The sequence below is a fragment of the Crotalus tigris genome, unplaced genomic scaffold, assembly GCF_016545835.1.
Source record: "Crotalus tigris isolate CLP2741 ecotype Arizona unplaced genomic scaffold, ASM1654583v1 scf7180000017834.3080900, whole genome shotgun sequence".
NCBI classification, from domain to species: Eukaryota; Metazoa; Chordata; class Lepidosauria; order Squamata; family Viperidae; genus Crotalus; species Crotalus tigris.
The window spans coordinates 879979-903027 of record NW_024096662.1 but is presented as its reverse complement, the minus strand read 5'-3'; the positions used below and the strand labels follow the sequence as shown (position 1 = coordinate 903027).

At 41.7% G+C, this 23049-nt stretch overlaps 1 protein-coding gene across 1 annotated transcript in view; it reads left to right on the top strand.

The window, feature by feature from the left end:
* Window positions 1-22632, top strand: part of LOC120307927 (probable hydrolase PNKD) — a 29356-nt gene extending 6724 nt beyond the window's left edge. Inside the window, exons 2-9 of the mRNA XM_039343221.1 lie at window positions 4714-4829; window positions 5563-5675; window positions 14858-14916; window positions 15211-15303; window positions 15972-16135; window positions 16885-16971; window positions 17805-17920; window positions 19338-22632. Of these exons, the coding sequence (XP_039199155.1) occupies window positions 4714-4829; window positions 5563-5675; window positions 14858-14916; window positions 15211-15303; window positions 15972-16135; window positions 16885-16971; window positions 17805-17920; window positions 19338-19514 (925 nt within the window). The 3' untranslated portion in view covers window positions 19515-22632. The remainder of the gene's footprint in view (window positions 1-4713; window positions 4830-5562; window positions 5676-14857; window positions 14917-15210; window positions 15304-15971; window positions 16136-16884; window positions 16972-17804; window positions 17921-19337) is intronic.
* Window positions 22633-23049: the final 417 nt, after the last annotated feature.

Here is a 23049-nt window from a genome sequence, read left to right as displayed (position 1 = left end):
ATGACCTCTGGGTCTGGAATACCCTCCATATACCTTGCCAGTTTTCTTCCTCCTAGTTTTTTTTTCATTGAATGCGTGTGATCTTTTCCACATACCTTATCTGTTGTACTCACCATTCCTACACATGTCCTCTATCACACCATTGCCTATGTTGTTGACTTGGTTCCTTCCACTGCTTCTTATCGCCTGTGTGCAGTTGGTTTCTTCCTTCTTCTGTCACATCCTTCCTGTAAATCGGCCATCTGGACTTTAAACAAATGAAGAGAAATCTCCCAAGATGAGGAAACTCCAAGGAATTATAAACTTTTGAGGGGGGGGGGGAAAGTGCAAAGTATTTGTTTAACTTCTTCCCCGCTACAGAACTCTCGGAAACAAAGGTGGTGTTTGTATTCATTGATTTGTTTTGGAAAGTATATTACTACACTATTTGCTACATGAAGTTTACTGTGGTGACCGGATTGAACTGCAAGTTAGACTGGGTTGCCTGCGTGGTGACAGGATTGAGTTGTGTGCTCATCTCCAGTGCAAGCATATTATAATTCCAAGGCTGAATTGTGAAACCTTGGCCATAAATTTACTAGCTGGCATGGGCAGGTTGCCTGTCCTCAGTTGTGCCTATGCGCAATATGAGGATCATATACAGAATTGTTATAGCTGTTGAGAGAATTTATACCGAGAGATTTCAGAATGATAAAAACTCTGTGGAATAATTAGCCTGCAAGCTCAGAAAAAGAAATGTATGGAAAACTGGTCTTTGAAAGACTTTTGACTATGATACCCAGGGACCAAATTTGGATGTGTATTACTACAGTTGTGTCTTTTGGGAGGTTCACCAGTGGTCCTTGCTTTCCTATTCTTAGACCTGAGAATCCTGCTTAAGCAGTCCCTGGTAGAACAGACATTGCTGCCTAAATTGCAAGGTTTTAGATCTTTTTCTTCAGAGACTCTTGATTTGAGCCATCTGCAGACATTTGGATAAAATAATTTCACTCCTGCAGGGGAAGAAAGTCTCTTGTATGTGTGGCTTGCCTGTCTCATTCTGAATTTGTGTGGGCCTCTTGTCCCAGGAAAATAAAAAAACAGACAAACCACTGGATACTGCTTAATTGCAAGTTTAATCTGAAGGCTCAATCAGTTGCAGCTGATAACAGAGGAAAACTGGGTTCTCAGATGTTGATTTGTTGAAGGAAGTTATTGTGGACTCAGCTTAGAGGCTGCTTAATCTTTCAGGAAATGGCTCTGGAGTGGAGGCACCTTGGGAGAAAAGCTGGCTCGCTTTCAAATTTTTATGAATCTAACGTTCCTGAAACCTCCCCAGCCACTTTTAATATAAGCAGTCCCATTCTTGTGTTGCAAGGCTCTAGAAGTATTGGATTACAACCCATCATACTGAGCATGGACTGGCTTGCAGCCCAATGCATTTCAAAGCTGGTGTACTATGCAGGAGGATGCATGTAGCTTTAACATGCAGTTTGTGGGATCTATTTTTATTGGCATGGTACAGTTGCCTTGTAGCGAGGTATGGAATTTTATTCTAAACAGGATCTACCTTTGTGTCAACAAGCTAGAGTTCACCATCAGTTTTTGTTTTTCCTATAAGATAAGATAAGATAGATAACCTTTATTGTCATTTTTTTACTGTGGGCACAATGGCACACATCAAAAATGACATTTAGTTGCTTGCTCTCAGAGTGAAACACATCCATGACACACACCTAAACATGCTATGAACAACATATGTATAGACCCATACCCTACATATACGTAGCAAATAAATATTAAATACTGTCCATCTTGAATATATAACGGAAGGAGGAAGCTTGAGAGTTCGCAAGGTTAATGCTGTATGGAATGAAACTATGGTTGAATCTGGATGTTCTGCTACGGATACCACAAAGCCTCCTCCCAGAAAGTAACAAGGAAAACAGGTCGCGAAGAGGATGTGTAGTGTCCCATACACTCCCAGATCAAGCAACACTTCTGTGCTATGTCCTGGATGGGAGGAAGGGAACTGCCAATGATCTTTTCGGGCATTCTCACCACTCTCTGCACCACCTTCCTGTCTGAAGCAGTGATGCTTCCAAACCAGACATGTATTTTCCAGTCTTGTCTCACAGCTCATTTCTTTCCCCCCATTCTTACTGGAATCCCCAGTAAGATAGCCAATCTTTGGCCTTCTTTTCAGCACCCACCACAGATTGCTACAAAAAAATCTTGGCTTGATGCTAGTTCCATATTTTTCTCCAAGGGCTTGTGGATCGATGTGGAGCCTTTAGGAGTGACAACAACAGCCGTTAGTACTAGAATTTCTGTTGCTAAATGATGTAAAATGTGATAACCCATGACTACACTGCTTACTGACAGCAATCCTGGCACTTCTGGTTGCTGTTGTTAAGTGAATCCCACTTAAGTAAAATGTCATGTGTTTGCCATTTGTGACCTGCTGGCTTCCCCATTGACTTTGCTTGTCAGAAGGTGGCAATGAAGGTCATAAATGGTGATGTTGTGACCACAGCACACTGCAACTTTGTAATTGTGAGGTAGTCACTGAGTGCCAGGATTCTGATCACGTGATCATGGAGACTGCAGTGGCCACAATTACAAGGACTGGTCATAAATACCACCCTAAGTTTGAAGTCATTCAACTAGTGGTTATTAAATGAGAACGTGAATTGATTGCCAAGAACATGGGGTTCGGGGTGATACAGTAATGTGTGAAGTGCAATTAAGGTTTCATCTCTCCATCAAGAATTCTCCAGGGGGGAACAATGAATCGGGGAAATTCTTTATTTGAAAGAACTATGAAGGACTGAGCAAAGAACAAAATGTTTTATCTTAGTTCAAAAGATTTTTGTGGAGAAAAATCTTACCTTTGTCTGCTAATCAACCCACTATCACTTCAGTTGTGAATTGTCTGTGTGGTCTGATAAATGTACATATCAGGTGAGCATCTGACGTCTTCAAGAATGGGGTAACCCGCCACACACATCGGCAAACCGGTTCTTAAATGCTAATAACATTGTTAAATCATGCTAATCCAGTGGATCTTAAACAAAATATTATCAAGGCTGCAAGATTCTTTTCATTTCATAGACCAGGGATAGGCAACCTTGGCATTTTTATGACTCATGGACTTCAACTCCCAGAATTCCTGAGCCAGCCATGCTGGCTCAGGAATTCTGGGAGTTGAAGTCCACGAGTCATAAAAGAGCCAAGTTTTCCTACCCCTGTCATAGACCACTCCTCCATCTTTAGAATAAATTTTACAGAAAAGGGATACATGTCCACAATACTGAATTTCTCACTTTTCTGCAGTTTTGCTAAGGGAACTCGCAATTTAAACTTTAATGGGTAATCCTCGACTTACAACCTCAAATTAGCAAGTAGTTGTTAAGTGAGTTTTGCTTCATTTTATGACCTTTTTGCCACAGTTAAGTGAATCACTGCAGTTAAGTGAATCATGCGGTCCTTAAGTGAATCTGGCTTCCCCCATTGACTTTGCTTGTCAGAAGCCAGCTGGGAAGGTGATCGTGTGACCCTGGAACAGGGCAACTGTCATAAAGACTTGCCAAGTGCCGGAATGTTCATCTCGTGATCATGGAGATGCTACAACAGTCGTATGGGTGAAAAACAGTCATAAGTCATTGTTTTCAGTGATGTAACTTCTAACAGTCACTAAATGAATGGTTGTAAGTCAAGGACTACCTATATGCTGATTACACTTCCTACACTGGTGAGATGAGCTTACACTTTTGGGAATATATGCTCATCCTGTGTAATTGCCTTGGGTTTATATGATATTTGTGGTGAAATGTTAGCTGTTTTGATCTTTGGGGGGGGGGTACCTTTTTTTCCCAAACTGCTTGCAATGGTCCTGGAGGCTCTTTTTAATTCTCTCAAAATGACTTTCCAGTCAATATGATATATTCCTAGAGTACTGTAGTTAGATGCTCAAAGGGAAGGACAAATCCTTCAAGTCATTTGATTGACAGCTAACGTACTCTTCAACCATTTGTTATGTTTGTTGGAGTGCCTGGAGCTTGTATAAAATATAGAAAAAGTACCATGTTATCTATCTCTTCGGAATTTCTCTCTTCAAATTATATTTCACCTTTGTCTTGGCTGCAGTTGGCCTGAAAAACTGTTTCTCTGCTGTGATTTATTCTTAGATGCTGCACATACTTTTTCCAGTAATTTTTGTCCAAGGGTCAAAACTCAACAACTTTTTCTAATTTCACTTTTTTAAAAAAAAATCAGAAAAGCGTGTGTTCAGTAGGCTCTCTTTTAGACCAGCTTTTAAACTAGCAATGTTAATAGTTTGTAAATGTATTTTTACTAGACCAATGTAAAATCTTCAGTCTTTTTTAATTAATAACCTCAGAAACCTGAGGACAAGACAAAATAAACATCAGTCGAAGAAAGAAAAATAAGTTGAGTGTACACTTTATAATTTGAGTTTTCAGGCATCTTTTTGTAGTTTAACAGCTTATCTGTTTAGTCCTAGAATACTGAATTGATGCTAGATGATACGTTTGTCTCTTTTAATTAAATGTACCTCTGCTTTCAGTTGTCCGCTTTGAATGGTTCAGCAACTCTAGTGGTGGCTGTTAATCTCTCTCTGCTTTGTTAAGTATCATTCTCAGGAACATATTGTACCAAAGTCTTTGTGAACTTGTTCTGACTTGCCTGCATGTTTGCCTTCCGGTTCCTCAGGTATAATCTCTATGCGAAAACCTGGCTGGGCTACCTGTTTTACAAGCGGCAGGTAAAGAAGGCACGCCAGCGTTATCCCCAAGGACACTCAATTTCCCAGCCTGTGGAGTTCAATGGTGAGAGCTTGGCTTTTTCTATTGCATTTTGGATAGATGTACCCACTTGCGTTGTTTTGAGGCATATTGTTTGATTTAACTTTTGGTCAGTGAATTTTGAGAAATAGTAACTGGATTCTGGAAAGGGAAGAAATCCTGTAATGGAAACTTAACTTTTTGAGATGCCTCAGAATGGACGAATGAGTCAAATTAGGTCCATATGATTGGGATTCAATCATACTCATACTCCTGAATTTGGCAAACAATTTGTACAGAGAAGGCTTTTTACACATGTGCAGAATTCTACAAACTGACTTGGTCAGAAATCTTGGGAAGGGCGCTGACCAGTTTCACAGTTTGATCTTTGAGATCAGCTGAGATTGTGGCACATTTCATGGAAGATACAGCAGGATCGCTGTACTTGAACATCTGTGCCCCACCACCCTAGTTGAAATTACCGAGCATCTTTTTTTCTCTATTGCTCAGTAGACAAAAGTTATTCGGAGAACTTGCATCTCTCTAAGACTTAGAAGGCTGCTGGGCTGCAGAGGCCAATTTTTTAAAAATCTTTTTTGTTTCTCTGATTGCAATGTCTCACTATCTTTTAAAAATAATTCTCTTTTAAAGAGTTATTCAAGGTGGCCAACAAAATATAGTTCCAAATAGCGATATAGATATTGCAGGTTCAATGGAGGGTTTTCTGGGCTCATTTTCCTGCTTTTCTTCCTTCTTTGCTTTCTGTTTGTTTTCCCAGGTTTGAAGATCCTCCCTGTTCCTGTCCTGTCTGATAATTACAGCTATCTTGTTGTTGACACTGACTCCAACAGTGCTGTAGTTGTGGACCCTTCTGATCCTTTGGCTGTACAGGTGAGAATCCAGATATGATATTTCCTTTCCAGAGTTAGAGATAGGAAGATTTTGGGGCTGGGTGTCTACTTTTTCTTCCTTAATCAGGGATATGGAATCCATGAGCTCTCCAGAAATTGCTAAAGTGCCTCTCCCTCAAAATTGGACCTCTAATTCAGTGTTACATAGCATTGCTTTTCAGCAACAAGCAAGCTCTTCCAGTTCCGCACTTCTGTTGTGATTTTAAGGAGCAACCAAATGGAATTGGGTATAATAAATAAATATAAACACTCTTAGCAGTATTAAGGAATAGGATGTTTCTGTGCATGACTGAGATAAAGTAATAGACCAGTGATGGCTAACCTTTTAGAGACCGAGTGCCCAAACCGCAACCCAAAACCCACTTATTTATTGCAACGTGCCAGGGCCGCATCAGCATTGTGGTGCCCTCAGGGGAGGCGCCTCTGAGTGTCGCCTCTGGCATGCAAAGATCGGGGGCACAAAAATGGACCACTATGCTGCAAGGCGCAAAAATGGCCGCTGCCGCACTGCAGGGTGCAGATACAAGATGCTGCACCATACAAGAACAGGGCAGGGCTAGTGAATATCACGCAGGCACTAGCCCCGGCCCATTTGCAATGCGTGCGTGCTTGTGGCCCCATGTGCGCATGCACACATGTAAAATGCTTCCCCCTCCTTTTTCTTCCCATCCACCAATCGACAATGGTTGGTGACCTCTGCTTTACCACCTCTACTTGAGCTTGCTAGTCAGTCGCTTCTCCTCCTTTGTGCTGGGCGGCCTGATGGACCTGCTACTGGTGGCAGTGGTGCGTGTGCCAACAGAGAGGGCTCTGAGTGCCGCCTTTGGCACGCGTGCCATAGGTTCGCCACCACTGTAATAGATTTTGATGCTAGAACTGACTTTGAAGTCTGATCATCAAAATATCCAGTGCTGTTCTTCATTTGTTTTTTTCATCTCAGTTACTTAAGTCAGGGATGGTGGGAAATACATTATTTTTGTTATTACTGTTGTTCAGCAATTAGCAATCAGTTCTTTTCAGATCACCCAGGAATCTAATAATACATCCTGTTTTGTTTTTTTGCATCTTCTGCTGTATAAAGTGGCTCAAATATGGATGTTTGAAAGCTAGAAAGGGAATTGCCATTCTTAGCAATGTTTTTAAATTGACTCAAGCTGTCCTCTTAAGAAGAAGGACTTGGTAATCAGTTGGTCTGATCTCTTGCATTGATGCAAGAATGTTTAATATCCAGGCAATGGCCCATGCAGTTGAGGACTTGTCTGTTTTCACTGTGGTTTCTGGAATTTTTATCAAAGTCAGCTGGAGAATGACAGATTACCATGACCTGCTACAAGTTCATAGAGATGTTAATCAAGTATGAATCGTAGAAAGGGAGTGTCAAAAAGTCCCTTGGATGAATTAGGCTAAGTTTTGTACGAGGCAAAAGGAAAATAGTATCTATCACATTTCTGGAAAGAACTGACATTTCTCAAGAATTGATTCCAAGCTTAAATGCTAAGAAAGGAAAAAAATGAATTCTTCCTCTACCCTCCCTAATTCCAAATGATCAGTATTTAAATCCTTCCTCTGGCAAAGTCTTTGATAGGCCGGCTATCATCTATCCCATAAATCTCAATGCTTCTAGGAGGTGTCATTTGTAAAGAACCTCTTTCTGCACATAAGTGCAGTACTACCATTAGTCAGGATGACGCAACTGCGTGGTAGATTTTTGCTTATTTAACAGTTATAGGTGGTCCTTATTTAGCAACCACAATTTGGACTAGCAGCTCTGTTGTTAAGTCAAGTGGTTGCTAAGTGGAAAAACACATGACCACGACTGCTTTCCTTTTTCCCATTCTCCTGCCGTTTGGAATGTTCATCCCAGTGCCAGGATAATTAACAAAAAGGGGATTAATGTTTGTAATTACATTAATTGAAGAGGAAGGGATTATAAGAAAATAAGCAGGCACACAATGGGAAATACACATATAAAAGAATGATTTGGTACCAGCAACCTCAAGTGTGCTGTGCAACAGCCCAGTGTATTCTTGAGAGCAAGGGGAGAGGGGTAAAAACAAAAACCCAAGCAATCTGAGGCAATCTCTCCTGTGCCTGATCCATTCAAGAGTTCTGGTGGCATAGTGCTTAAACTGCAGTATTGTGGGCAAACTCTGCCCACAGCTTGGAGTTTGATCCTGACTGGGCTCAAGGTTGATTCAGCCTTTCATCCCTCTGAGGTCCGTAAAATAAGGACCCTGATTGTTTGGGGCAATATTCAAATTATGCTTATATTATAAACCGCCCAGAGAGTGTAAAACACTATGGGGTGGTATATAAACCTACATGCTATTGTTACTCTTTTCTCCCCTCCTCACACAATAGAGACATTGGAGAGGAAGGGATTACAAGAGAATAAGCAAGCATATAATGGGGAATATACCCACATTGTAATCCCTTCCTCCACAATCTCTCTGCTCTGCAAGTGGGGGAGGGAAGAAAACCACAGCTCTGGTACAGGACAATACATACTGAATGTAATGGTGATCACGTGACTGAAGGATGTTGCAAATATCATAAAGGCAGACATCAGTTGTAAAGTTATTTTTTTCAGCACCATTGTAACTTTAAATGGTTACTGAATGAGGCAATTGGTATGCAAAGTCTACCTGTGTAGGATCTGGGGAACTATAGCCGTGGTAATAGGAGGATATTGAGGTATAAGAAACTATACTATAAGAAATGTCACCAAACTACAATTCTTCAAAGTATTTTCAACCTTCCCAAACCTGGCACTCTCCTGGGTTTATTTGGATTGCAAGTCATGGAATTCTTAGCCAGTATGGAAATTCTGGGAGTTGGCAATCACCAAACATTGGGGGTGCCAGATTGGCATTAAACTGAGACCTGGTGCAATTTATTTTCATACTATTGGATTACAGATCAGGAAGTTCCTAGATTCAACTTTGTCTCATTAAGCAATCTCAAACAAGCCTCAGCCATAATTCATAATGTGTGGAAAGTACCTGATCTACTGTATCTTGTAAATTCACTACACTTACAAATCACTGTAGAGATCAAAAGAAGATAACATATCTGTTTTTACTGTCTTTATACCCCAGCTTTCTAAAATAACATATCTATTTTTACTGTCTTTATATCCCAGTTTTCTATTTACTCCAACAATCAAGACAGTTTACAATTAAAACATACAGAGTATAAAACATTAAAAAATTGGCTAAAACCAAAGCCAAAATTAAATGCAGACATTAAAAGAATTAACATGAAATGTTTAGTAAATGAAATGTATTTTACCCTCTTCTTAAAGAGTGAGAGAGAGCAGGAATCAAATGCATTCCCTTATAACAGTGTTTCCCAAACTTGACAATTTTAACGCTGGCTGTGGAATTCTGGGAGTTGAAGTCCTCATGCCTTAAAATTGTCAAGTTTGGGAAACACTGCCTTATAAGGAGTGTGTTCCATAATCTGGGAGCCAGACAGGAAAAGGCTTTTTTCTAATTAAATAAGTACAGTAGTTGCCCATCTCATACAAGTGAGACTGGCTGTCTTACAAGAATAAAATAGACAACCACATGAAACATAACTGCCCATACTCAAGGATAAACAGTCGATCTTACTCACCATTAATATTAATAGAGGTAATCTGTTCACCTGACTGAAATACTTGGGATATAGCTAGGTCTTCAGAACCTTGCACAAGACTAATACAGATGAAGCTATCTAATATCATGGTTCCGAAAGATGAAACTCTTCAAAGAACTTTGAGGCATTATTTACCTTAAAGAACCTTTATTCGAGCAGCATAGCTTGGGCAGGTACATAGTCGAAGCCAAAATCTGACTTCCCCTCCCTTCAGCACATAGATCAAAGCACAATTCCCTCCTACAACTAACTGTCATAAATCATATTCTCCAATTAGTTTGAAATGCTGGCTTTCCACCCAGTTCTTTATTCCGCCATTCCTTATCAGCTCTTATTACAATATTGTATATCTAACTAACTCCCATCGCATTCCTCCCCCTCCCCCAGTATCATCTAATTCTAAGAATAAAGTATAAGAAAGAAAAAGGCTGCATCTCCATATGTTGTCAAAGCAAGAACATCCAATGTTAACAGCATTGACATCTAAATCTCTGGGGGACGCTGTTTCACAGAACAGGTACTGTCAACTGAGAAAGCATGATTCATAGTCTTTCTACTAAATTGGAGGGGTGGGCAAAAACAATAGTAAAAAGGAGATCAAGCTTCTGGCAGATGGGACATTTCAGTAAAGCATTGCCTCCTGATCTAAGGAACTGGGCAGGTCCATATTGAATTAGGCAGTCTTGAAAATAATTGCGCCTTAAGCTTTAGTTCGATATCTACACCTTAATTTGTGCCTGGAAAGTACTCGATAACTAATGCAAGCATTTGTCAGTAGTCTTGATATCAAATTCTACCTCAGTTATAATTTCTGAGCATTTTCCCTATTAAGGACATTATAATACAAGGATTGTAAACAGGGCATGGATCACCCTCACTGACTGGCTCAGGGGAAGATCATAGCTGGAACACTAGACATATTTGCCAAGCACATTTTTCATCAGAACTGCCACCTGCTAATTCAAGGACAGTGGAGACCAGTGAGTAATTTTAAATTTCAAACTGGCGTTCTGTGTGGAAATACATCCTCAGTCAGAACAGGCTTCATGTATCCCCAAATCCACACTGTTTTCTACCAAAAGTATCTGTGCAATAACATCCATAGTGAGCTGTGTTTATGATAGAAGGATAAGATGCACCTGATGGTCCCATCATTTGTTTGTTCTGCCTCATCCAACTATTGTTGCGTTTAGGCAACATTCGGGGTTACTGATTGCTTCCTTGGAGTTAGAAGATAGGAAACAATAGAGCATGCTGATGATATCTTTTTGTTAAAGCTCTGCATGACCTCCAATTGTTTCATGAAGACAGCATTCAGATAACAAGAAAAAAAATTTATAGAACAGCCAAGGAATAAAATTGCAGTTTCTGAGCGTGGCCAAACAAAAATGACAGAATCTCTTAGAATAGTGTGCCCAAGACTGCCCATAAATTTACCATAATCAGTGATAATCTAAAGCACTGAGAGGTCCAAAGGAAATAAACAAATCACACTCCATCTAGTTTTTGAGGTAGGTTATCTAGTAAAGTGATCAAAAGAGTCTCAGTACCATAGCCCAGATGAAAACAACTAGAACATAAAGTAAGTAGAAGGCAATGCAAACTGTTAAATATTAATAGTTATTGTATTTCTACTTTATTTTTCTAAAACTAAATCGCTATAAGTTTTCTTGATCTCTCCCCCTTCTTCCCCCCCTTTTTAAAAAAAATACTTTTAAAGGGTAGTCAGATCTGGTTTATGATATTTCATCTCCAGCTGCTTCAGGTTTGACTGTTCACAATATACTTGCCTGGCAGTCCTGTTATGGCTCTTGTTATCATGAAGTTCTTTTTATATATACACTGCTTGGCTTGGTAAGTGGTATGCCCTTTGACCTCCGCCTGCTATCCCATCCGAGAACACATTTGCTTGATTCTCCTTTGACTTATTTACAATCTGCAAAGATCTTTAAGGAAACATAAGTCAGTTGGCTCCTGCCTTCCTCTTCTCCATTGTTTAGCATAGACTACCTTCCAATTAAGGAAAGGATTCATGACTCTTCAAGTCTGCTTCTTGCTGCCTCCCTCCCTTCTGCAGGAAAGCAGTTGATGAAGCAATAGCTGGATGCTTCCAAGAGTGTTTCAAAGTTAGAGCAATAAGAGCAGCAGCAACCTCTTATGATCAAAATCCCTTCCTTCCTGCGTGGGGTTTCTCCTCTTCAGAAGCACCTGTCATACTGGCTCTTCCTGTTATACTCAAGGGCCAGCTCTTCACTTTTGTTCAGATGTGTTTGGAATAAAATGTCAAGTGTAGCTGAAGGAGAGGCCAGAGGGAGAGCTTAAGAGAGAAAGAGTCAGAATGAGACCGTGAGAGGATGCTATAAATCAGGCATGTCAGACTCGCGACATCACGTGACGTCGTGTGATGTATCGTGACTTTTCCCCCATTGCCGGCAATAGGGTGGGCGCGGTTTCAGTATAATGTATCCGGCCCGTGGGCCGACAGTTTGGCATGTCTGCGATAAATGATTTTTGCCTCTCATCCCCTTGGATTTCCCCCCCCCCCAGGGGTTCTAACAAAGCTAGCTTGTTCTAGATAGACATCTTCAAACATAGCTCCGAGCTGTCTGGGAGTTATTCAGGTTATATATTTAGAGATGGTCATCTGGGGAAAGAGCTTTGTGATTTTGGTTATTGAGCAGGTGCTCAGCAGCTACCTGGAAGTATTGATTGCTGAATGAGAACCAGAAAATTGAAATATCTTCCTTTTGAAGGAGTGGGCTCAAATTTCACAAGATATTTCTTTATTCGGTGATGGTTGTCAGTGAAATTTGGGCTCAGATTTCACAAGATATTTCTTTATTCGGTGATGGTTGTCAGGGTGCCCATAATGCCAAGGTTTCAGCTTGAACCCATCTCTTCCTTGACTAAACGAAAATAGCTTATTGAAGTCAAGATAATATTTGCATGACTGGATTGGTGCAGCCTGTAGATTTGTGATAGGGTGTTTTCAGCAGCAGGGTACAATATGCAATTCCCCTCCCACTAAAATGCTGGTAGTTCTCATGTAGATAACAGTTGAAAATATATCTGCTCATTCAGATATTTGTGAGAAAATAAGGCACTAGGTGAAACCGTTTAATGCTGGTTGTGTTATTGTTAATTGGTATCTTCTGCCTTTTTAAATGGAAGGTTTAATTACTATGATGCAGTGCTTGGTACACTGCTCTGGTTCTTTTAAGAGGAAAAATGATATCCAAGTAAAATGAATAATTTTCAGATATGAAGATGAAGTAACTATCTAGTGTTGTAAAGGCAGCTAATTACACTATCTGTTAAAAAAATAAACACCATTAAATCAAACCAGAATATAATCTTAGGGCATTTTTATAATGGCTTGTGATACAAAAATCAAGAACATTACTTATGAGATAGTTAAATAGAGTCCAGCCCAGCTAGACAAACATTCCCAAGTTAATGACAGTTTGAAAACTAGATGGAGCAGGCTCTTCTGTGTTTTTAATGGAATAATGGCCCACAGTCAAAGATTTGGTATCTTCTTGGACACTAAAGCTTACATGTAACTATTTAGGAGCAGTAGACAAAGATATTGGCCTACTAAAATCATAAACTTCAGCAACCAATAAAACTTGCTAGTGACACTAGAATAGCAGTCAACTGTGCTGTTATACAGGTGGAGCAGTGCTGTTTATATGAATTTATTGCCCCTGGTACCAAACTCCTGTTTAAAAGACTCTTGCTTTTCTTCCCCCTCTCTTCTCCCTCCTCCCCCCATGTCCTCTTTACACAGATTAGCAGAATCAGCCTTTTCCTTTCCTAACATAAATAATAGGCTGTGTATGCGTGCATGAAGATGGACATCTGCCACAAAGCGTCGGGTCTAAGGTGGCTTTGACCTTTTTCTCTTGGCTGCTTTCTGATCAAAATCACATCTTCCTCTTCTCCTTCCCACCCCATTGCCTTATCAACTGTCAGAGGAAAGAGATAGAACTGAAAGTAGCTGTGGAACTGCAGTTTTGATATAAAACCCCTCCAGCACCACCAACCTCCCCTTTTTTTTCTAGTTCCATGATTCCAATTTTACAAAAGCAGAAGTGGGAGAGATCCAGGGTTTCAATCCTGGGTCTCTTGTGATATATGTTGCTTGTTTGCCCTGATTCTCTCCTGCATATGTGGTAAGATATACACACCTCTATTCTGATAGAGAAACTGATTTATAACTCAGAATTGAAATGAAGGGTCCTTGGTGCTCTCTGTGCTTGGGTGTTTCCTTCTGGACATTTCATTATCCAAACTAGGTAACCTCAGTACAGGACAATGAATCATCTGCAAGAGAACAACCCAGCTGAGAGAGCACCAAGGATCCCTTCATACCTCTGTTCATTATGGTGATCTTTTATGGGTCACCTCTTGTAGTTTGATGAAACCTTCCCTAGGCTGCTACAGAAAGCTTCCCTCTGCTCTGTCAATATGGGCATCAGTCTCTCTCTCTGCCTTCTTCCTTCTTTTCCCAATCCCTGTTTTAATCTCCACTGCTGGTCTTTTCCTCTTAGATCAGGAATACTCTGAAAATAGTCCTCAGAGAAGAATGGATAGAAGACTTCTCCATTTTGTTTTGTCTCTGGAGCCCTCCCCAACCACAGTTCCAAGAATTGGTATCTTAAAAAAAAAAATTACAAGCAATATATGGAAATTAGTTGGAGCCCTATAATTCATTGTACATTTTTTTTCTTTCTTTATTAGAAGAAAATTGCTTAAACCTGAAAAGCCCTACAACAGTGGTGGCAAACCTATGGCACAGGTGCCAGAGGTGGCACTCAGAGGCCTCTCTGTGGGCACGCACGCCGTTGCCCCAGTCCTAGGCCTTCAGCTGGGTTTTATAAAACCTTTTCACTTTAGGTCTTCGCCACCGTGTACCAAAAAAAACGGTTCAATCAATCAGTCGATTTCAACTTCTCACGGGAAAAAAAAGATCTTGCAAAGTTAGAATTGATTGATTGAACTTTTTAGTCCCACCCAGTCTGCTGTTACCACCACAGCCATGCCTGCCCAATGGGCCACACCCACCCAATGGGCCACACCCACCCAGTGGGCCACACCCAACCGGCACCCGATGATGCATAAGTGGGTTTTGGGTTGCAGTTTGGGCACTTGGTCTGTAAAAGGTTCGCCATCACTACCCTACAATGTCTGTTAAGGTCCCTTCCAGTTAGTATACTCCCACCCTCAACGGCCCACTTCCATAAAAGGAAACTGAGCCCCAAGCACCAAAAGGTTGGCTATTGTTATCATCAAATTACATCTGCAAAATAAGATATGCGTATGTCTGTAATATTTTTTTTCCATTTTTTTTTTCAAAAGAGGATGAAACGGTGGGAGTCCTTCTGGAGTAAACTTCTAGTAAGCTTGGTTAGATGCCATATCTGACTCCACATTCAAGTGTGGGGGAGGGGAAAGGTATGTATATAGTGGAATCAGAACAGTGCTTGAATTTCCGCTTTTTTTTTTTCTCTTGCCACACAGAGAGTCATTCAGGAAGAGGAAGTGACACTGGAAGCTATCCTGTGTACTCACAAACATTGGTAAGGGATTTCTTTTTCCCTTTTCTTGATTGGTTGCGGATAAGGGGGAATGTTGGGGAACTTTAAAATGTGTGTCTACTAAGTAAAATCCTAGTGCAAAACTGATGTTACCAGTTCAGGTGTGGTCAGGACAAATGTGTGCACAGGTGGAAATAAACCTTTTCCTTGGAGTAACTTGTTCTACATGGGTTTTATTGGGGAATATGTCTGTAGATATGGCATTGCAATCATGATGGAAGTGAATAAGATGGGCATCCTGTGCTTTCCATAGTTAAATGTGTCTCTTCTTGACAGGGATCACAGTGGAGGCAACAAAGGCCTGCGGCGATGGTATGGCTCCTGCAGAGTCTATGGAAGCAGCTTTGATGACATTCCTGAACTGACAGAGTAGGTGACCTTTGAGTTCTGCTCCCCGCTTGGTGAGGATGGATACAAAACATGCTGGGCTTACAATGTGAAGACAAATCTCCTTCTCAGCTAGAAATTTTTTTGGGATTGCATTAGAAAGATAATAGTATGGTCTTGAGAGTGAGGGGGAATAATGGCCCTCTCCTCCTGTTCATCTAAATCAGTGGTTCTCAACCTGTGGGATGGGACCCCATTTGGGGTCGAACGACCATTTCACGGGGATCGCCAAACAACGCAGTCCGCCATTTTTTTCCCCCTTTTCCTTAGCTGTGCTACTCCCTTTTATTCTATTGGCTTTTGAAAGCCAATAGAATAGACTCTCTTGAATAGAATCTAATTCTATTGGCTTTCAAAAGCCAATAGAAATTGTCCAGGCTGTCTCTGCCCTGCTGAGCCCGCCAAAAGTCCCATTCTGCAAACGGTGCTGCACCAGTTGAGTAGTCCTTGACTTATGACCGGTTGAGTAGTCCTCGACTTACGACCGGTTGGGGGTTGCGGCATTAAAAAGGTTGAGAACCACTGATCTAAATATTGTAAGATGACTCATCTTATTGTTTTGTGTTCATCTGAATAGTATAAGATGACTCAGTATTGGCTCTCTGATGTCCCTTTCAGCTTGTGACCATAAACATGCTGTTCCTTTTCAGTCCCCTCACGGACAAGGAGACTGTAGTGGTTGGGCGCCTGAACTTCACGGCTCTGCTCACTCCAGGTCACACGCTGGGGCACATGGTCTATGTCTTGGATGGGGAACCGTTTGAAAGTCCTAGCTCTCTCTTCTCAGGAGACCTCCTCTTCCTCTCTGGCTGTGGTAAGTTTCCAGCTGAAGGAGGAAACCAACTTGGCTTCCTGATATTGCTACCTCAGCCTCATGGACTATTCCTTGGGAATTAATGTGAAATTTGCCTCTGTTAGCCACTAGGGGGCATCAGACACCTCTGCAAGCATCTGGAACAGACTCTCAATAGCTAAACAAATGAAGTCTAGACCAGTGATGGTGAACCTTTTAGAGACTGAGTGCCCAAACTTCAACCCAAAACCCACTTATACATCGTTGAGTGCCGGGTGGGTGTGGCCCATTGGGTGGGTGTGGCCCATTGGGTGGGTGTGGCTGTCGTAACGGCAGAATGGGTGGAATTAAAAAGTTCAATCAATTCCAACTTTGCAAAATCTTTTTTTTCCCACAAGAAGTTGAAATAGACTGATTGAACCTTTATTTTTTTTTTTTTTTGCACATGGCGGCGGAGGCCTAAAGCGAAAAGGTTTTATAAAACCCAGCTGAAGGCCTAGGACTGGGATGACGGTGTGCATGCCCACAGAGAGGGCTCTGAGTACCGCCTCTGGCACCTGTGCCATAGGTTCGCCACCACTGGCCTAGACCTTCCTATTGGAAATTATGTAGTGACTCTGGCTGAAGGTGGGAACAAATTTAAGGGAGGAAAGGCATCAGTAGATACAGTATGTGAAGAGGAAACCAACTGTTACATTGAAATACAGCCATTGAAGTCTCCCTCGTGTCAGTCCTCTTTGTTGAATGAATTTGTTCCTTGTGCTCTCTAGGTCGGATCTTTGAAGGCACACCAGAAACAATGCTGGCTTCATTAGACATAGCAGCTGACTTGGCTGAAGATACCCTACTTTGGCCAGGTAGACCATACATCATCTTTTTGTTTTGTGCTTCAACTCCCTTTTTTTTCCAGTTTCCGAACTTAGAATAAAAAGCCACATCCTCATCCCCTTGGAGTGCCTCCCTCCCTGAGCCTCACTGTACTACCTTTGGGAATCCTTCCTGAGCTTTACCAGGCTTCCCTTCTACCCTTCCCAAGCCTTCCCTCACCCCCTCATGCACCGTATCCTACCTGGCAGTACCTACCTGCCAGTCTGCTTGCAAGCCGCCTGGGACATGCAACTTCCTGCCAGCTTCTCCACTGACTTGGTCATGGGAAACTGGCAGGAAATTGTGGGATTCTGCTAATAACAGCAACTGGGACTGCCAGGACTGCCATTGCTAAGCAATGTGGTCACGCTTTATAACCACATGCCGTCGTGATGGAAATTCCCAGCCCAATCGCTATCATAAGTTGAGAACTACCTGTATGGAAGGAAAGTCCACCTGGATGAACTTCATCACTGATCCAGGGATGATTCTAAAATCATATTGGACCACTTAAAAACTGTCTTGATGTTGTCCCGAGAATTCTGCTAGCACAGTCTACATCGGGTGTCAAACTGCCGGCCTGCGGGCTGGTTGCATCACGCGGAGGCCCCACCCAGCCCAGCTCCGGCAATGCAAAAAAAGTCATGATAGGTCACGACGCGTCACCTGACACGGCGAGTTTGACACCCGTGGTCTGCATGATTCTTAAAGAAAAACAGTTGTTTGGGAATCAGAAATTAAGCAGCTTAAAATACAGAATAGCAGAGATGTTGAGAGACCTTGGATGACTATACCGTGTTGACTGTTCATCCTCTTTCCTTAGGGCATGAGTATGCATTTGAATGCCTAATGTTTGCAAGCCTCCAGGAGGCAGAAAACCCCATTCTAAAACAGAAGCTCCAGTGGGTGAGCCAACAGCGGCTTGAAAAGAGAAGCACAGTAAGGAGTGGCTCTGTTTGTATGCATGGGATGTTTCTTTCACGTTAGGGGATCTATCCATCGCCCAAGATAAAACCTGGAGTGGAGGGAGATGAGAAGTCATTGGGGGTTTGTAACTTCTTTAAGAATGAAATATTTCAGCAGCTGTGTATGTTTTCCCTCTCCCCCTTCAGTTGCCATGTAGCACTCAGGTAATCCTCATTTAAAGAACACAATTGGGAGCAGCAACTCAGATCCTTAAACTATATATCATTCCCACTTGGTTGTTAAGCAAGTGACAGTCGTTAAGCGAGACATCACATGACCACGACTTGCTGTTTCACTGATGGCTACTCCATTGACCCTACTTACCAAAAACTGTTTGTGAAGTGTGCAACTGGCAATCATGGAATGCTGCATTGGTCAAAGACACACTGGTTGTGAAGTGTCTGATTCTTTGATTATGTAGCTGGGGACACTGCAGTAGTGTGAGAATTGATGATAGTTACTTTTCAGTGGCATTGTAACTTTGTATGGTCACTAAACAGGGCAGTCCTTAAGCGAGGACACTTTTCCCAGATTAGCATTTAATAAATTAGAGGCAATGCAGTCATCAGGTCAAAGCAGCTTGAGCAGTGATGTTTTGAGGCTATATTAGCAGAACATTGCATGTCTGGTTATGCCGTACCCAAGGAGCAGGCAATTAATTTTCCCAAAGGGCCACATGAGAAACTGGGACTTTTGTGGAGGCCGCTGCCCTCCCATCCCACCTCCCCACCCTCGATGTTGCTGCCACCCCAACACTGCCAATGCTGATGTCTTGCTGCTGACCACCACAGGCTGGACAGGGACAGCCCACGGAGGTGGCCTGTGGGCTATAAAATGCCCAGGTCTGCTGTACCCTTTTCCTTCTTATATTCTAGAGCAGTGGTTCTCAACCTGTGGGTCGCGACCCCATTTGGGGTCGATTGACCATTTCACAGGGGTCGCCAAGCAAGGCTGTCCGCCATTTTTTTCCCCTTTTCCGGCGGGTGCCTTACCTCCCTTGGGCTGGGCCAGCTGGCGGCCCAGCCAGTGGTCGGCCTGCTCCGTCTCTGCCGCTTGCCAGCTAGGCCTCGGCCAGCACAGGGGGCGGCACCCTCCTGGGCAGGGAAAGTCCTCGACTTACAACCAGTTGGGTAGTCCTCGACTTACGACTGGTTTAGTCCTCAACTTACAACCGGTGGGGGGTCGCGGCATTAAAAAGGTTGAGAACCCCACTGTTCTAGAGAATCAGGGAGGTATTCTTAAAAAAATGCTTTAGTCTCTTTTGTTTAGATATAGCTCTTGCATGTTTCTATCGTGGTTATTTATCTTCCTTATTCTCGAAAAGGGTATCTGCTACTGATTTTTTTTTCCATTCAGAATAAGTAACCCACTCATTCTCTATCCCCCACAGTGTCCTTCCACCATTGGTGAAGAAAAGCAGTATAATCCTTTCTTACGGACTCACTGCCAGGAGATTCAGGAAGCCATGGGCCTCCAGCGCCAAAGGGATGAGGACTGGAGCACCTTCCGGGCCCGGGTATTGAAGGAAGTGCGACTACGAAAGGATGTCTACAAAGCAAACCTTTAAGTCGAGAATCTAGTTCAGAGTAGGGCCTGAATTAGGCTTCTGCAAGGACCAGTGCAGACACAAAATGGATTCTGCCATACTGAAAAACACCCGACTTGGATACTGATCTTTACCACAACGTGAAGGGAATGGTTTGGGCCTTTATTTGATTTTTTCCTTCCGAAACTCGGATTCCTGTGCTATTTATCTATTTACTATGATAATTGGGATCACAATCTCCCAGGAAGGGTCTTATCTCAGTGGAAGACAACAATTTTTTTTTGAAAACCCAACATGCATCACCAATACCTACATGTTGTCCTTCTGCAGGAAGGGATTGGTATAGCACATAGCAAAGTGAGGCTGAAACAGTTTTGTGAGTTTAAGCAAAGTCTCTTGCAATTCACCACAAGAGTGACTTCTCATATTTCCAGTACAGACTAATCCACATGTGGGAACTGAGGCTATTTTTTGTCTTCCAGTTGTTGACTGGCACTTGAGAAGGAAGTTTGGCCTTCCCTCTTCTTCCTCTGCCAAACGTTTTCTTAAGTACCAAAGCATCTTACAACTCGTGTATGTTCATGGAAGTTTGTTACTATATAATTTTGTTCCACTTTTCCATCTTTTAATAGAACTGAGAAGATTGACATAACACCTACCACTAGACCATGCACCGATATCTTGAAAGAAAATGTCCGGGCTCAGATCAAGCATGTCAGTGTTAATATAAAGTCTCTCAGAGCTCACTATTCATAAAACCCCAGGCCAAGAATTGCTCAAATTCCTGAGAGAGCAGGAGAATGGAAGTTGGAAGCTACTGCTGGTCTTTCAGCCTTCCTTCCAGTAGATCCCATGCAAGTTGCTTGCAGAAGATTGTGTAGGCCAACTTTGTGGTATTTAATTCAAGTTTCTCAGGATTATTATCTTGAACTTGGTATTTTTGTCACTGTAATTATAGTTATTGCTATTTATAATTGAACTGAGTGAAGTGTTTGAAAGAGATGCTTTGTAACATGCAACAATGTGAGCAAAGGACTTCACAATGGATTATTAAAGCAACCCTGTCTTTTTCCAAGCATGTGCAGCTGCTTTGAAAGTGTTCCCTGAGCCAAGTGGCTAAATCTACACTTTCATGATTTTTGCACTTGCAAAGTATCTTCTGTGAATGCTTTGCACAGCCAAGTATAATTTAATTCCAATTAGTCTCTTTTTTGTTACAGCACAAAGTCTTTATCAGACCAGTTTTTTAATCTTGAATGAAATAGGAAATAGTCTTATCCCATTTGCGATTCTATTTTGTTTGGAGTAAGAGATTTGTAAGCTATAACTTTCAGTTTGGCCTTCTTTATCAGAGTCTATGAACATTGCATTTTGGAACAGAGAAATACGAAACACTTTTGATTTATATGTATTACTGAGAAATGTTTGCCAAATGTTGACGTTTTATGATACCACTAAAATGAAATATCCACAATTTATAATGCTGTATCTTGTCTGCTGAATCTCAGGGAAAATATTTTTAGAGTCCTTCAAAATTGAGTAATGACTTTTAAACCAATCATACTGTGAAATTGGCATCAACACAACTTTGTCTAAAGGTGAATAACATCAGAGGGGCTGAAGACTAATTCGTGGAAGTTATACGTTGGAAATAAAGTCACTATGTAAGGGCAATGGCCTTCTCCAAACTGTATAATCAAGCTTTCAATACTACGTACATTTGTCTCCAGTGTTTACCCTCTTATATTACCAGAGCAGAAGGGGAATCTCCAATCATGTACATTTAGAGTCTGTTTAGGACTGCCTTAAGAAGCCGTCTTCACCCTATGTATAAAACACATGAAACATGTGGCTGCTGGAAGAGATGGTGACTATTACTTTAGGCCAGGGGTCTTCAAACTTGGTCCTTTTATGACTTGTGGACTTCAATTCCCAGAATTCCTCAGCCAGCGTGCCTGGCTGAGGAATTCTGGGAGTTTAAGTTCACAAGTCATAAAAGGGCCAAGTTTGAAGACCCCTGCTTTAGGTAGTTCCTTGCAAAAGCAAATCTGTGGCTGTCGGTCACAAATGATGTAGACCTTCTTTAGATTTAGAAGCAATATGCTTTAGAAAATCAGCTGTTGGAGAGCAGCAGTGGGAATATGAACTGCTGCCTTCAGATGTTGTTTCTAGACTTAGCAGAGGCACGGCATTGAAAGAAAGTTGTTCAGTCTGATCAAAATGGGTATTTTCTCAAGTACAGGTGGATTTGACTATCGAGGTTCTTTTTTTTTTAACCAAATTATAGCTGAAAAATGAAATCTGGAACTACACTAAAACAATCACACTGCTATTTGGCTCCACAATATTTATTTTGACATATAAAATTGATTTTTATGTTCATGGTGCCATTAAGGAATGGGCTTAATATTTTTTGAACATAAGATAAATCACAGTGAGAGTAAATTAGTTTCATAATATGGATTAATTGAGAATTCAAGTACTAGTCTTCCTTCCCCAGGCTGAGGAAGAATATTTTTTTGCTGAGTGTGCAGTTGAATAATAGCTTTCCTTGGGTTTTGGTTTAATGTATTTTGCAAACTCAGCTGTTGCTGTTTTGAAGCCATAGTTGTCTAGGACAGGGTTGTCAAACTGCCAGCCCACGGGCCATTTTCATGATACCAGAGCCGCGCCCACCCCATTGCTGGCAATGGTGAAAAAGCTCTGATACGTTGCGCGACATCATGTGACATCGCGAGTTTGACATGTCTGGTCTAGGACAATTTAAAACAAAAGTCAGATGAGCACCAACCAGCAATCGCAACATCAGAGGGCCCTGTTGAATTAATAAGGTTGTAATGTGTATGTTTATGTATTGCAACCCTTTGCAATTCTCAGTGGGAGGCCACAAAAATAAAACATTTTAGCCATTGCAATTGAAAGAAAGTCTAGCTTGAGAAGAAAGAAAGTCTAACAAAACCAGTCTTCTTCCTTCATAAAAGAAAGTAATGGTATTACTCTCCCTGTGTTTCTTTAGCAAAATGAGTCAAAAGATGTGCGTCTGCTTTTGTGCTGTTGTAAGTTGCTACTATTATGAATAGTCATTGTTTCTCAAAGATACAAATGCCGTATTTACAATAATAAATGATCAAGGTGGTGATTTGGGATTCCCTCTTATTTAATTTTGCTCATTTAATATCAGTTATAAGAGAAAAATGTACAAGTGGGGAAGACCTTGGGTTTCCTTTTAACTGTAAGAGCTAAGGGCCAACCTCTCTCGCCTCCAGAGAGATCTTTTTTCTTTTCAACTATGGCAAATCTTCAGTTGAAAGAGGATGTGGAATTATCCAGTCTCGATTACCGTAAATGCCGGCGTATAAGGCGACTTCCGCGAGCGCTGAAATCGGCGCCAAAGACGGGGATCGTCTTATACGCCGGGTCGTCTTATACGCCGGAAATACTGGTAGTTTCCGGCGTATAAGACGACGTTCTAGGAATGCGGCCCGGCTATAAAGACGGGGGTTGTCTTATATGCCGGGTCGCCTTGTACGCCGGCATTTACGGTACTGGAAAATAA